Below are 17032 nucleotides of genomic sequence, written 5' to 3'. Positions count from 1 at the left end.
TTCTTAATGTTCTTTGGCTTTTGTATTTGAACCACAGTGTGTAATAAGACATTTGTAAGAAGCAGTTTTTACAGACAGTGCCACTCTGAAATATTACAGTCCATTTTACATGAGATAGCCTTGATGGGGTAACCTAGAAAGAAAGAAGATTTTGAGGTTTCTGAGGAAGGGAAGTTGGCGTCAGACAGTTCACAATTTTTTGCAGATTATTTTGTACAGTGATGCAAAAGATCAGTTGCAGCCCAGCAAGGCCAGTGGGGACTGCCTAGAACAGCTCCCTCTGATGTTATTCATGGTCCTTCAGGTAATCACAGGCAATCCACTGGGAAGGAATTGTGTCAGCTGGAAGAGTGAAAAAGGTCCTGGTCATAAGGTTGGATGGCTTTTTGGATCTGATGTTCTTAGGGCAGCTGCACACACAATAGCAATAGTTGTCTTCCACAGCTTGTATGTATGTCTCCACATCTTCTTCAATATTAAAAATAAGCTATTTTGTCTAAGAAAAATCCTTGCAGATCATGTCAATATTTGAGGTACTTGAGTGCTCATGCCACAGATGATGCAGGGAGCAGCAGTTCTGGACAGTTTGGCCAGGTGTTGAAATCACCTGTCCTGTGATTGAGCTTTGGATCCTGGACTAGTCACTCAACTACTGGGGTTGTTTCATTCAAGTTATGAGGATATTGATGGTAAAAAGAGGTGAGCTTAAGGAAGATAGTCTATTTCATAATTATATGCCTCAGTTAATTTTTAACAGCTGAACATATCAACTGGGACCATAATCTCATCATTTGTGAGGAAAGTAGGATCAGGGTTGGATGGAGCTGACCTGCTAGTTGTAGATATCTCATATGCATCCAATTCCTTACCTAGTTTTGAGGAGAGAGAAATAGCATTTTCAGAGATGTAGGAGAACACAAGCAGTTGTTTTTTGTCTAGCCTTAAACTATGCTGTGCTGGATTATGGATAAAGAAATTTAGTATACATGCATTGTTAACCAGCTAATTTAAATAATAAAATACAGATAAATCATTCCTATATTTTGGTTAAAATATATTAGTATGAATACACAATCCACTGCTATTCGGCAATTTTGTGTATCATTTTGTGGTGTAATAAGCCTAAAAGAAAGGGCTTAATTTCAGCATTTTAATTTTGATTCATGGTATATAAATGGAGTAAGCACTTAAAAGTCAATTTAAGAAGTGAGAGTATAGATATAAATAATGTTCTCATTAATTGTAATGCAGATAATACTTTCTGTACTCAAAATATTCATAATAAAAAATAGTACATTAGGAAGTTTTCTGGGTTTTGTGCATGAAGTAGGGGAAGTTTGAAATTTAAAGCAGTGAGAGTAGCCCTTCATCCATTAATCTCTGAGAAATCTATCTCAAAGAATTTAAGTTACAAGTAACTGTACAAAAAGTGAAAGATGCTTTTCCATTGATTTAACTTAACATGGCCAACATAGTCATCTTAATTTCCCTCTGAAACTCACCTAAAGCTGTTTCCCTTTCAGCAGCATTGCTAATCTCCATTTCTTCCTCATATTTTGTATGGCATTGGCAGCCATGATGTGTATTGATCCCAATATTGTTATCTTTGTCATGGCTGTAAGATCTAGTCCTTCTGGAATCTTCCTTTCCTGGTTTCTATGGGCATTTTGTTCAGTCATCTGCATTGCCTGTGGGAGTGCAACCTCTCGGGACATTGATTCTGCTGGGATCCTTGTGTTGGCCAGTGGGGTTGGTTAAGGCACTCATAGATCATTGCTGATTGATAAGGAGCAAAGAACAGACTGTTCCCATTTTCTAGTAAAGTCTTAAAAATCCTTAGTTATAGATTTGGTTCTTTAAAATTCATCTGCATAAAGAAGCTAAATAGTCATATTTTTACATATGTTTTTCTTTCATAATAGGTAGGTCTTTGGGTCAGATCTGGAACCCTGTTTCAGATTGCTTCCTGCATATCTTCATTGTTCTGTGTGGGATATGTAAGGCTGAATTTTTGTCATCATACTCATGACAGATGGATTTCAGGAATTTTTTTTAACGGTTTTACCTTTATATTTACACAGTCTGACCCACTTCTATTCATTACCATTTTTTGTCTGTGTTCCTTGTGATATATAATAAACTCTCATATTATAACTTGCCTAACCTGAGACAGCATTTCCATTGGTAATGCCTATGTGTTTCTGAACCTGTGAGAGCCAACAATTAAAATGGAACATTAAAATGCTATTTCATTTTTTATGAGGTAATTTGGTCTTATTTCTGGTTAATAGAGCAGTAGGTTCCAGAAAAGTTAATGCTAACAAAATCAGTCTTCTAAAGCTACAAAACTTGTGAATAATTTATTTTGTATTGCAAAGGGGGGAAAAAATAAGCTATGCATAAGTAAAAATTTAACTTCTGACCAGAAGCTTATGTAACATGGGGTGGGGTTTCTTTCCCTTTACCCTTTTCATTTTCTTTCTGATCATGCAGCATCATCTGTATTCTTCTAAATGAAATCAGTCTTCTATTCTCTGGTGGGAAGGGCCTAAATTAGCAACATGGCATTAAATATCTAGTTGTATGTGTTCTAGAAACTTACTTCATAGTGTATTCCTTCCCTTGACCTCTTGGTATTTCAATATCAACACAAGTTTTCAAAAGGGTGGCAGTGTTGTGACTAGGGATACTCTAGTGTGTCCTGTGATAGGATGGCACTTCTGGGTGGATAGTGATTGTTTAAAAAAATAACATAAATTTTATATATATATATTTTTTTTTTTCTCTATATATAAAATAGTTTGAGTCTAGATACCACAACTGCTTTGGCATTTTTCACTATTGCTACTTTTATGACATTACTAATACCCATTGTATTTAGAATTTTTATCAGAAATACATTAAAAAATTGATAGAAAAAATTTGTGTGTAATTTAATTTTTAATGTGTCCTTAGTTACTCAAGCAGTGATCTTAATTTGTTTCTTTTATTCAGTTTTGAAATTCCAGTCATTCTAAAGGAATCATGTCATACATGGTCTAGAACTGTCACACCAACCCATGTTGTTAACAAGTTTTCAGTGCTGATGCGTAAGGTGAACTGTAATAATTGTTACTACATTTTGTAAGCTTATAAAATAGCAAAAATTGTGGTGAGAAACTTGTTTTATGTCTACAGAGATACTGTGTTAGCTATGAAAACACTTATCCACTTAGTATTAAACACAGTATTTCTCTAATGCCCACAAAAGACATTTTACAGGAATCTGGACTGTGTATAGTTGCAAGGTCTGCCTGAAGCTTGGTCCTGTTTGTGAATGTCAGCCTGTGCCATAAATAAGGACAGACTTGGATTGGGAAAATGATCTCCTTTATGTGATGTCTCTACAGTGGCATTTGGCCATTTTGAGTTTACTGTCTTCCTTTTTCTCTTCTACTTGTCCATGCCAGTAGGAGGCAGGCTGGCTGAATCTTCCTTTTTATTAATTTATGGGGTCTGATGATGCTATAAATCATCCTTTTTTGCACCTTCCTCAGATTTGGTAAGTGGGATAACTGTGGCAGAATGTAAAGTGGTGTGGGGAAAAAAGACTAATAATAATAAAAGGATTAATAATAAAAGATTGTGGTAGGTCAAGAAACAAAAGGAAATAATCAATTTTAAAATAAAGATAAGAGAAGAAATGCACTGGCTAAGAAATTATGTCTTAGAGAATGCTCCTCATTGTTAATAAATTTTGCAGAAAGCAGAAAAAGAATACTCCACCATATTGTTACATGTAGTACTGGTTTTTTCTCATGTGTTACCACAAATACTGCCTTAAGTTAGCACTCCCATGTCAGACTGATTGAGTCTTGGCAGTTGTTCAGGAGAGTTATTCATTCAAGCTCATGTTGGCAGTAAAAATATTAAAATCTCTAGTGGAACTGGTTACCCGTTATTTTGTTTTCATGATTGTGTGCCTCTCCACTGCCTCTTTAAATTCACTGTTGTGTTGCTTCAGAGCTACTGTCTACCTGTAAAATCAGCTAATACAGCTTGAATAAATACCACTCAAATGTTGTGGTTCCAGTTAGTTGTTCAGGCTACTCAGACATGGAAATAGAATTTTTTCTGAAATAAAACAGATATTTTATTTAAGAAATGTATGTATAATCTAATGGGGTAGAATACTGCTAAAATACTTAATTCTGCATTCTCCTTTCCCAAAGCTACATAGTCTCATTGAAAACAGTATCAGCTTTACACAGGATTTCTTAATACTATGAGCAAATAACTAATTTCTAAATTCTGCCTTATTACAGTTATCAGTAGGTAAGATTTAGGGTGATCTCTTTGCTGCAGGGCAATTTTTGTAGTTTTCCTGCATTGTTTCTGTTATGTTTTCCTTTCTTCAATGCAAGTAACTCCAAATTACTGAGGAAGTATTTTTGAAACTTTTTAAAACCAGATCATGATTCAGAGTTTCTGTTCTTAGGTCATGTGCAGTTAAATTGTAAAGTATATGCAAGCATGTAATTTCAGATAAAATTTTCAAAACATTTTCTTTAAATGGTTACAAACATTTAGTCTCCTATCTCATCTTCAGTCTCTCTGGATTGATGGTAATAAAAAAACCCTTGGAAATTAGTCTGTTGAACTGGGATTTTTAAGTGTACTTTTAATTTCTAGTCAGTGAAACTAGGATTTGAAGTTCACTACATTATCCCTCTTAAAAATCCTATAAATTTTGGTAGAATTATGTTTGTGCATATAAAGGCAAGCATATACATCTCTCTGTATATGTGAGTGTAAAGCAAAAGATTTTTCAGAGGCTCGATACAGTGAAGGAATGAATGTTTCTTTTGTTTTGGTTTGGGTTTTTTTACTGTTACAAAATCCCACTTCATCCTTTCAGTAATTGATAATCTGCTCTTCTGTTGCTTTTGGGCATTTAAGATTTGTTGAACAAGCTGTAGAAGGCAGATCAGAAAGCATTTCTGGTTACTTGTTTGCAGCAAGAAAATTCAAGGATAAAATTGGCATTGGTCATTGGCATATTCTTCTCTGCTCCAAGAGGGCTGCAGATCAGGGCTGCAGTTCGAATTTGATTGACATGAGGTGATGTTTGTGTTTTGACAGTTATGAAAATGTGCAGCTGTTCATAAAGAAATAGAAATTGAAATCTGTGGTCTTAAAAAATTCTACCTGATCTTGCTCTTTATTCCATCTGTTCCCATGCTTTCAGTGTATCCATTTTCCTTTCAGCAGATCTTTTTTTACTTTTGCCTTTTGTATGATGATAATACATATATATATATATATATATATATATATATATATATATATATATATACACACATATGAATGAGATTAATTCATGTGAAAGGGACAGTCAAACATCACATTCTTTGGAAGAAAAATCTCCAGTGTATTTAAAAGTAATTGCTAAGAAAATTGTCTTAAAATTAAACCATTTCCATTATGTATTTTTATATATTATTATGAAGCCCCTAAAGAGGAGCAACAGAGGTCAACTGTAAAATATCAAGCTAGAATAAGACCTGCTTAAATTAAAAATAAAATTTTGATATATAGCAGTAATTGTAGGGTATTGCCTTCTGTGGAAATTATCTAAGCTTAGCTGGCATAGTTTTACTGTGTAAGGACATTACTGTAGAAATTGGAAGTATGAAGTAGAGAGCAAAATCCATTCTCCTATGCTCTTAACTAAACATTTTAATTGCAGGATATGCTAATTGTTTTAAATACTTCCTTGACATGTTGCCCTGCTAAATGCAGTACTGAATGAAATGTAATAAAGTATATGGGTTTGGTTCTGAGTAGCTTTGCAAAAGGCATTCTATGATAAATTCAGTGTTTATATAATTTTTTTTGTCCCTAGTGGGTTGCCACAGGAATAGATATGTATGCCTGCTCATAATAGAAACCTGTTATAAAGAAATATGTCTTTCCCTGAATGCTTTAAGTGGCCTAAAAGTGAGTAGGTGAAACTTTTCTGACAAGATAATGTAACCCTTAGTCTAACCAGCACCTGTATTATTTCTGTTACAGCTGAGTGTTAGTGCAGTCAATTTTACTTTTTTTTTCCCCCCCAGTATAAGTGTGTTCACTGAGGGAAGTGTAGTTATTTTCCTCCCTGCTAATCTCTTTTTTCATTAAATTTTCTGCTCCAAACTCTACAACTTGCCTTTCAGACCTTCATAATACTATTATTATTGATCTATTTGAGTCATCAGCAGACATCATTTACTTCTTCCCAATTTTCTTGTAAACCAGATAATGTAAAATTAAAATCACAGTATTTTCTGAAAATCTCTTTTACCTTTTTTAAGTCTCACCTCTTGTCAGCCCTAATATAGCTGTTAATCAGTTACAGTATTACATTGGTGAACAGATCTCTTTTCTATTTTCTATTACTGCCATGTATTTCTTTTGGAGAAGTGTATGTAAATTGTATTAGCACCTTAAACAAGTAGCTCTCATTGACAACTTTACCAAATCTAAGTAAATTTATGGCCTTTTTTAAACTAGAAAATCAGTGTTTTACTGTAGGAACTGAATTAGATACATTTTTCCATACCTCATATAATTTAACTAAAAAGTTTACTTGTAGACAGGGACATATCTGGGAAAATGCACTTAACCAAAAATCTCAAGAGTTTATAAGCAGTATATTTAAGGTCTTTATTTGGATTGAGTGGCTTGAATAAGTGCTGCAGGTTTTTTATGAGCAATTTGCTCATCTGATTTGACCTGGAATTACACAATACTGTTTACATGGGCTGGTAAAAAAGCCTTATCAGTGGTAAAAGGACGTTTCTTTTCTCCTTTCCCCAGCTGTCACATTTGTATGAGAACACGTGTACAGTTTTGTCCTTTCTGCAAAAAAAAAGAAAAATACTGCTATTCAGAAGGATTACAAGGGCTCTGAGGAAGAGGGCAGAAAGAGCTAGTGTTTCTGATATTTTAAATAAACTTAGTTGCTTACTTAATAAGCAATAAGTAACAGACATTGATTAGATGGATTTGCTGGATGTTTACAGTAAAATTTCTTCTGTTTATGTCATGAGTTTGAAAAAGAAAGAGAAGAAACAGATGCTAAAGTTTTAGGTGCTCCTGTGAGAAATTGTAATACAAATTCTGGTTTGAAAATTCTTTACAGTAACTAGCCTTGCAGCCTGAGCCAGCTTTCTCCTGGTTTTGTTTGAGAGATCTGTCACCACACTTGATGTACTACTGAAGATCTCACTAAAATGTTTTTTGGTCACAAGCTATGAAGGAAATACTAAGCAGTTGAGAAATAATGCATCCATACAGTACATTTTGAAGTAATACAGTTCTGAATGCGTGTTACAACTGAGGATTTAGTTGTAATAGAAAATAAATCAGATTCTTATGGAGTTTAAGTTGACCTGGAGTTGCATTCATCATTCTGACATCCTCTGACACCACTTCTGATGATGTACATTGGTCGTGGGTTGTTCTTTCCTTTCACAGGGATTGTGATAGAGTGGTTTCATTCAGCAATACACAAGATCAATACTTTACTAAATACAGAATTCCAAAAAACTGTATCACAAAACATTATGTAAATGTTATTACAAATTGCTCATGTGAGATGTTTCATCTGTACTCCATTAAATACCTGTCTATTTGTGTGTTGACTAATTCAAAGAAAACTAATTCAAGTTTTCTGTATGAGTGTTTATTGAATTGACCTTTTGTTGCATTTTACAAGAGGATTTAAACATACAAACTTGTTCAGAACTAACAGTGCTGCAACACAGTCAGTAACCAAATGTTGCTAAACCTTCAGTTTTTTTCAATTTTTTACAAAATTTTCTCCCCCTTTTTTACCTTTGCCTCAGAAATCCCATTGAGTGCAGCAGAAGGTGCATAATTGGTAAATTAATACTACCTTCTCCAAAAGAGCAGTACTAAACTAGCAGGTTTTAGGTACTGCTTTTTCTAACAGGATTCTGTTGGATTGTTGGAGTTATTAGAACTTGGTCATCGGAGAGGTAATAGAGATAGAACCAGCTGGAGTTCAGATTTGCTTCCATAAGTTTGCAGTGCAGTTTGCAACATGTCTGCAAAGCAATTTTTCTCTGGTATTTTGGCACAGAATTTACTCTTAAATTATTTTCCACTTTCTTTGTTGTTGTTCACTGCCTACCTACACTGACTGTATCTTCTGTCATGCTAAGCACTATTCAGAATGCATGCATAAAATATTTCACATCTTTTGTGACTGGTTGAATCAACTTCTACGTGTCTGTTAATAGAACTTCAAAGGTGGTTTTATTTGCTTAATGTGTTTTCCACATATGATGATGCATGAAACTTGTGTGCGTCCGTTACAGGAGCTCAGCAGTCGGGGAAGCCATCGGGAATAGTTAGCATCAGCCAAGAGAATTTATGTAGACATAAGTGGCTTACTGTGAAGGTCATAATTAGTGAGTCTTGTGATTAAAATTTTGTCAACCTTTAAAAAAGTCTAGAGGCAGTGACTCATTTTGTATAGCATTTACCTCTGTGACATACAAGCCTGTTAAGAACAGGTGCAAAAATCTATTTAGAAAGCTCCTGAGTCCTGTTTTTGAGAAAAGATGAGGCAAGAGGTAACTTGAGAGAGAAATCCCCTTAGAATATATGTATAGCAAATGTACATATTAAAATATTAGAAATGTGGTGATGCCTTGGAATGGTTACCTGAAACAGAGGCTAGACAAAATTAAGAGAATAAAAGGGGGTGTTTTATTGAAGACCTTCAATAGGTACACCTTGGGCAGTCAGAAGCCTCTGAGGGGCTACACCCCAGATGGACGATGGTCATGAGTTTTTCATACCAAGTTTGGTCCATTTCCATTATCAGGGGTTAATCCTCCAATTACAGTTTTAGGTAATGATGTAATTTACTCCAAGTTTGCCCCCCCCCCAATTCACTATTTACATCTCCTGGTGCCTGAGACAATAAGTTGTCCTTCTTGAGTTTCAGGCTTAGAGAGGAATTGTTTTGTCTGAATAAAATGGGAGAACAGTAGCTGACAGGCTATGGAGTTTTATACACTAAAGCAGTACAGGATCTGAAAAATATAAAACCTAAATCGTAAGGCAGTGGTGGCATGGTATTTTGCAAGGCCTATATCCCCATTATGCCAGCTCTGATTTGGTTTCACTAGTGGTCTTTAGTTTATGTTTGGTATTGTTGTCTGTGTATGAGGATTATGCAGTTACCTGAAAGCAAGATGTTGCACACATTTGGGTTCAGGTAAACTCCTGAAACTGCCTGTGAAGTCAGCCTGGATGTCCATAAATGTAGACAATGAGGTCTTTGCTACTACTACTACTAATTATTATTATTTTTTTTATTATTCTCCTCAAATATTTCTTAAAATTCCCTATTCTTTGATGTTTTAAATGAACCAGAAGTTACACAAAAATATGCCTAGAGGTTTTGCATGCCCTGGTTATATCTCTTTCACAGGCATACTTTGAAGGCCAGTAATTTCATCTTATTTCTTCTACATTGGTTGTAAAATATACATAATTATTAAATGCTAGTGGTAATGTAGCTGCAACTACACTTCATTTTTTTAATCCTTCATTTTAATTAGTTTGAAGAAATTTTAAATGAAACATTATACTTCCCAGTACAACTTGGTTTTGAAAATTTGAGTTTGGTGCACCTTCTTCTTGCCTTCTTGATTATGGTTTACTTGTGTTCAAGATATTTTAAACATGTCACATGATATAGCTGAAAAGAAGTTTCCTGTTTTCTCGTCTTTCACAGTTTTCATCAGTAGAAGAAAAAGATATGAAGGCAAAATGGACTTTTTGATATAAGCACTAGTGAGACATACCTTTTTTAACATAGGCAAATCACAAACTGATCATTATAGCAAACACACTTAACAAAATCAGTTGTGTTTCTAGGTTCCATGGTTCCTTTCTCCATGCGGATTTTGCATGCTGAACTTCCTCAGTACCTAGGAAATCCTCAGGAGTCACTTGACAGACTGCACAGTATGAAGATCATCTGCACCAAGGTAACAGCATCTCTAGGCACTAACATCTCGTAATGTTTAAGAAATAAATTTTACTGTCCTTATAAAGAACATTGTTTCAATTATGACATTTTTTACTCCATCTTGATGAAAATAAGAAGTGTGCTATTAAAAGTAATGAAGTGCCTCTTGCATTTTAAGAGAGATCCTTCTCTTCTCTGTGGTAGCTCTGGCTCAGTTGAGTAGAGCAGAGGACAACATTTGTGCTTTTGCCAGACAAGATGTGGAGCACAGTAAGCAGATGTGTTTAAGGGCGAGTAGGAGAGATTTCTGTCCTTCACTCAGCTGTGTCCAGCTTGCTGACAACAGTTGTTAATGACCTTGATCCTTCAGAAATAGTCCAAATAACTGGTTTTAGAAACAACAGTCATTTAGGAATATAAATACAACCTACTGAGTTCGGTTGGAGGTTTTGTTTTGTTTTGTCTTGTCAAATGCTATAACAAAAAATTATGGCCTAAATTATAACATGGGATTTGTCAGTGCTGAAATTGGAGTCATGGTGTTGTGAGCACTAACTTTATCCACTAAAACCAGCAACCATGAAGCATAAATATTTGCCCTTAAATGTTTTTCTTCACAGAACTCTTTCCCAAGTAGTCTAATGCACCAGTGACCATGAATTTTACAATGTGGTAAACTGTAGAAGATATGCAACATTATTGCTTTATCTATGACACTTGAAAGTTCAAAACTGTACATAAGATAAACACATGTGATTACTTTTCATTTTCAGTATTCCGTAAAAGTTTCCTATATTTGCTCTTTAAAATAACTTGGATAAGGGTAGTGGAAGGATTTGATAATTGCCAATTGTGTAGCTGTAATGGCATTAAGTGTATGAAATCAACTTTCTTCTAACAGAGTAATATGTAGGAGAATCAAATGTTTACTGTAAAAAGCCCAGTTCTTCTTATTTTGAGGAGAAAGCTTGAATGGTTTAGGTAATAAGAAGTGAAAGTGGCATTTTTTGTAAAGTTGGAAAGAATTGATTTGGAAACTTGAGAAATAGATCTAATTTGGCCAAGAAGTGGTACTTCTTAGCATTTGAAGACTGCCGTTACCTCTCATCTAATATCAATGTCCAGCTATTCTCTCCAGCCCTCTTCTTCATAAACAGTCCTCAATTTGAAGTAATTCTGTTCTTCTAGGAAATGCCATACCACCTCTATTGCAGGATTTTATTTCAATAACATTTGCCTGCCCCAGTCTGCAGCAGATCAGCTGTTTCACATCTTGGGTTTATGCAATCTGGTATCAAGTGCTACACTGTCTGCCCTCAGTCATGAAGGTGCCACTAGGTTCCAAAACTAAACTGGTTTCTAAGTTCCTGAATCTTGTAACAAAGAGTAAAAACTGAATGTGAACAGGGGAGTGACTACTGAGCAGGGCATCCATCAGCTATCTGGCAGACTAGATCTGGCCATATCTCAGTTACAGTGTGATCAGCCATGATTCTCTGCAGGTTAAAGATTGGTCATCAGTAGAGGAATGAAATAAAAGGAAATTAACTTTGTCCCCACACACACACTCCTTTACAAGAACTTGAAGTCATCTACAGCCTTGAGGTGGATCTGCCTCTGATGTTTCTGTACAAGTGCATATCCTTAGAGCATATCCAGTGTACCAAGGAAGCTTTTAAACTACAGTACAGCATTTTGTTTGAACATGAACTAGGCTGATTATTTGTTTAAATAAGGGAAATGGAATATGGTGGAGAAGGTGAAATAGAAATAGAGTTACAAATTAATATATACATATTTCCCTGCCCACTAAGTTCTTGAAGAACGTGTCTCTTTGCTCATATTCTCAGTCTATCAATTGCTAATGATCTGTGTCACTGCAAATTCTGTTATCCCTTGTAGCCTTGGAGAAAGCTGCTTCAAAGCTGGCTCTACATCTTCCACAAGCTCTTTTGAGGAGTCTCTCGTTCTCTGCACTTGGTGTTGGTTCAGAGATTGTCACCTCTTTGCCTTCCTGTGTCTGAGTTTGCAAGGTTTCCCCTGTGTTAGTGTGTTCAATTGCAGCAAGAAAGACAACAATACCCCTTTGGTCCTGACAGCTTCCTCTGAGGCAGGATATGGTACCCAGGACAAGCTATTGTCTGTGCTGATGGATGCTTCTTTTTAAAGTACAGTAGACAGATAACTTCTAACAAATAAAACATCCTTCTTGGAAATATTTCTGATCAGTTATTCTAGATACCTCATTCCAGATTACTTCATTTGTTTGCATTCATTTAAATACCGTAGTTTTTGGAGCAATTCAAGGACAACTGTAGAAAGAAGAGTGTGAAAAAGGACAGCTTGTAAAGATAACTCTGTTTTTAAAGACAGTTGTGAATTGGTGGCAGTTTAACCATTTGAAGTCAGGGCTGGCTGATAAAGAGCATTGTTTTTATATATTCTGATTTTTGTACAGAAAAAATCAGAACTGTTTTGTTGTTTGTCTAATAATCTCAATCTCAACTGGAATGTTCAAGAATATGGTTCTAATACTTACAAAACCCCATGGCATAACCAAGAAAATAACATAAAGGATGTACACTCATTAGTCTTAATATTTGTATGTGACACTTGGGAACCATTTGGGTTATAACAGAATTAATTGGGGAGCTTTCAACCAAAAGCCTCTAGTGTTTTACCTTCCTATTTTAAAAAGTGGAAAAATAATCTTTGGTCATCCATATTTACAGAAGGGCATACGAATCATCATTATGTAAATGAGATGATCTTGGAGTCATAAAAGCTAGAAGAAAGAAAAGACCTATTAGCTCACCTAGTCTGTCTCTCTGCAATGCAAAGTTGTTTTGTAGTTTTTAATGAGCCAGCCTATGGTACTGAGGCCACATCCCCTGGGAGGTTATTCCAGGCTAATGGTAGTGCATTCTGATCATAAGAAAATTCTGTTCTTTCTATTTCATTTCTCTTTCTTAATGAAAGGGTGACGCTTTTTTCCTATCCAATACTTGATTTTAATCTGCTAAATTCTTTATTGCTTTTTGTTGTATATATTCTACAGACACCTGTCAACTTTAGATTAACCATTCAATTTAAAGATGGAATGGGATTTATTTTGGTTACGTGGTCTTTATAGCCTTCATCTACTTACATATCTTTGGTACCTGAAGCAGGATTGGAGGTTGGGTGGAAAAATGTTATTTTAATTTTTCCTGAATATATGTTTCCATATATATTTTTCCTGCAATAATGTTTTAGCTTTTCCAGTATTCCTACAAGTGTCTAATCAAGATCTGCTTAGATATTTTGCATCTTCTTCTATATGAACAACATTTGGGAAAGAAATGATCTGTAGTGCCAAATGGGTGTTATAGGCTGGGAGAGGAGTCCAGTGAAATTGTTGCAGTCTCTGTGTTATTGCTGGTCTTCCCAATATGAACTGCCTCAATGAGTTGTTACACCAATAAGTCTGCCTTGAAATAAATGGTCTTTGAACAGCCAGGCAATAATAGTAACAATAGTAACTTAAATCACAAAACAATTTGTTCTTTTCAAGTGTTCATTTGAAAACATAGGCATCATCAATTTAGTGCTAATAGTGCTGAAGACATGCTAAAAATGTATAGCTGGAGACCAAAATGTGAAAAGGACAACTCTCAGGCTAAATGTAAACTCTTCTTGTCTGTAAGTACCTATGCTTCCCTAGATGCTTGAGAGAGAGCTGGAAATTTACACATTTCATAGCATGTTTCACTTTTAAACCCTAATCCCTCAACTGCTAGAGCAGTTGGGCTCTTCTGCCAGGTGAGTGGAGCAGTGGCAAGTGGGTTAACACTCTTGCTTCCTAAAAAGGCCTCTGCAAGTGTTACCTCAGCAAAACTTGTCAGAAATACTTTGTGCCATTTGCCCATCAGCCACAACTTCTGTAGTTCTACCACTCTCCTTCATGAGTAGTTATGTTCCTCCCTGGCCCTTTCATACACACTCTTCCATATCTCCTGGCCTTTTGTTTTACTCCCAAATTGGTGAACTTTTCAGTCTCTTTGAACTTCTCAGTCTCTTAGGTTTGATTACTATAAGCTTCTAGTGGCTAAGGTGACGTAAGTTTTCTGGTTTTCATATGTTACTTCAGTCTAGAGGGTATTTGTCTTGACACCCTGTTTTTAAGTTCATAGAAACAATGATGACCCTGTACCAGTCTGAGTACCCAAAAAGCCTCAGTTCCAGAAGCACCAAAAAGGCTGAATGGTGGTATGCATGTATTAGCAATTCTGGCATACGGGCAATAATAGACGGGGAGTGAAACAGAAGACTTGGTGAAGTAATACTAGCCAGTGAAACTAATTAGTGTGCATAACAACAAGGGTTCAAAACAAGAAAATCACAGGTCATATGTAAAACTGATTAATTAAATGGTAGAAGTGTTCAATCATATTTTTCTTCATAGTAGGAACATGGGTGGTTAGAGTTATGTCATGTGATATTGCTAGAATAAACAGTTTGCCACCTAAATATTTCATACTGATTAAATGCAATAATTTACACTGAGAAGCTGTCAGAATCATTAATGTTACTATTAAACAATTGTTGGAAAATGGGGAAATACACAAATACTGGAAAATTGCAGGTGATGTTTTTGTGCTTAGGGGCAAAAGAGAGCTAAACCTAGGGAATAAAACTATTAGCCTCAAATTATCACCAAGCTCTGTTTTAATGATGTTGAGCTTCAGGTCACAGCTAGATATCGCCAAGTAATGTCACAGAATGGTTAATGTAATACTCTAATTGTATGCTAATAACTAATTCTTCCTTTTTTTATTATGTTAGTGAGACTGTTTTCAGAGAAATCCATTGTCTTTTTAAACAAGACAGCATGTTGCCTTGATGAAGGCCCCTCATTGTATTTATACCATTTAAAGAGTAGGAACGTCGGGCCTTACTGAACCTGAGAAGAAATCACTAGATATTTTGTAGGGGAAAAGATCAGGGTTTTTAGGCCACAGAAAGTATATTATAAAGTGGTTTGGATTTGTGGGAGAGACAAATGTGGGGTTTTTTCTGACAAGGTGTCTTATTACGCACTAGGCTTTTAACACTGAAAGATGGCACTTTGGTTTCTAAGTGATTTCTAGGTGGCTGCACTGCTTTTGAAAGTGGGGCTGAGAGTCAGTCTTGCAGGCATGCCACTGCCAGCTCATAAATTGCCACCTGTCAGCTAAGCTGCAGTATCTACTGGTGTATGCTCATAGCCTCTCAAAATCTGAGGTAAGGCAGCTCAGTCTAGCCCTCTGAGCAAAGTTTACAGTAAACCATATTACCTTGGATTTGTCATGGCCTAACAATTCTTACCAGGAAAATTAGCCTGCCTCAGCTGGCAGGTGGTAAATGTTCTATATTCATTGTATGTCTCTCCTTGCTCTTAAGTTCTTTGTAGCTGAATTTATGAACTTAACTTCAAAACTTCACTCTAGTCTGTGAAACGGGCTTAGTATCTCATAGGGCAATTTCTTCCAGCTTAGTATTTCTAAAATTGGTGGTATGAAATGACTTTCTGGAGGTACAGATTATCTTGATTGGCTGTAGAAAACACCAACACACTTTCCAAGGCCAGATTAATTCTACCAGTCTTCTTTTTTGAGGACTTCCTCTGTTGATTTGAAGTGTACTTTGTTGGTTTAGGAAAAGACAGTTACTTCTTATACTGCCAGAAGCTGAAAGCTCTTTATTTGGAAGTGTGCTCAGTCCCCAGAAGAGGCAGTGCCTTCTGTTTCCTTCATTGGGTAACCACGGTGGCTGATGAAACAGCAAGTGGTGGTTTTTTGAAGGAAATCTCAGGCATTACTCTACAACCAAAGTTATACATCTGTAAAAAGAAAAATGGGGTCATCTCTGGGAATTGGAAAATGAATTTGGAGAATTGTAATGGAATTAGAAAAAGGAAAGTTGACTTGTGTTTCAAATGGAGCCTTGCGTGCATACTTTAAAAGTGCTTCAGACACAAGCTTCATTAAGTATACGTTTCCATTCTTCCAATAAAACAACAAATGTTTCATTCAACAATTTACATGATTTAAAATCTACAATAAATTTTAAAAAGCAATAATCCCCAAAGTTTGAGAAGGAAATTGTAGTAAGACCTAAGAGTAATACTTCATTAAAGACAAGACCATGAAACTAAAGAAACTAAAACCCATGCTTAGGGAGAAGTCAGGAGGCTGTGGCCTTCTCTGAAAAAAATCAGTTTTGACTTTCACAGTGGACATTTCATTTAATGTTCATTCTCTCGTGGAGCATATTTCCTGTTTTACTTAAGAAAATGTGTATGACCCCAGAGTGTGCTGACATTTAATGTTCTGTAAGTATTTGAGCTCTAACATTCTTCTACAGTATGAGGACTTTCTTACTTTGTGCAATTGATCTAGCTATGGTAATAAGCAGTAATTTTGAACTGTACCTAGGTGAAGCATTCCTGCATGAATTGGTTTACACAAAGACTGTCCATTGTAGATAATTTGCATTAAATATATAGTGCTGTTTAAACTCATGTTGCTACTTTAAAAAAATTACTACAGATACTAGAAAATTTGGAACAAGGCTTAGCTGAAGATGGAAGTATGACTAACATTACACAGGAGAACAGACAAGGTAGGTATTAAACATTTTTTTCACAGACAGTGTGTTTTTATTGCTTGCCTAAGTGTGCCAGAAGTTTTCACAAGACTGCCCCAGACTGGTTAAAACTCTAGTTTTCTAATCTTATGGCCTACTCAGCCCCTGAAATGATACACTTTGTACTACTTTTTGCTGGAATTAATTTCACAGTTTTGCCCTTGATCAAACTTGTGCAATAAATCAATTCTTTTTCTTACTTAGGAGAAACAACATGGCTGTTATCCTTTAGTGATGAATATATAAGTGTGTTGCTGTTGCAGCTAGATAGGTGTTTCATCTTAAACCTTGGCTGACTGACTGCTCTCAAACCTCATGTCTGCCATCCACTCA

At 35.6% G+C, this 17032-nt stretch overlaps 1 protein-coding gene across 3 annotated transcripts in view; it reads left to right on the top strand.

Annotated features, from left to right (window-relative positions):
* TRAPPC12 (trafficking protein particle complex subunit 12) overlaps positions 1 to 17032 on the top strand; it is a 49230-nt gene that overhangs the window by 15291 nt on the left and 16907 nt on the right. For all 3 annotated transcript variants that reach the window (XM_071441383.1, XM_071441391.1, XM_071441398.1), the window contains exons 6-7: positions 9940 to 10052; positions 16603 to 16675. In XM_071441383.1, coding sequence (XP_071297484.1) covers positions 9940 to 10052; positions 16603 to 16675 — 186 coding nt within the window. The remainder of the gene's footprint in view (positions 1 to 9939; positions 10053 to 16602; positions 16676 to 17032) is intronic.

The sequence above is a fragment of the Agelaius tricolor genome, unplaced genomic scaffold, assembly GCF_023055355.1.
Source record: "Agelaius tricolor isolate 1412-34295 unplaced genomic scaffold, bAgeTri1.0.p SCAF_1, whole genome shotgun sequence".
Classification (NCBI taxonomy): domain Eukaryota; kingdom Metazoa; phylum Chordata; class Aves; order Passeriformes; family Icteridae; genus Agelaius; species Agelaius tricolor.
This window is presented reverse-complemented; position numbering and strand designations above follow the sequence as displayed.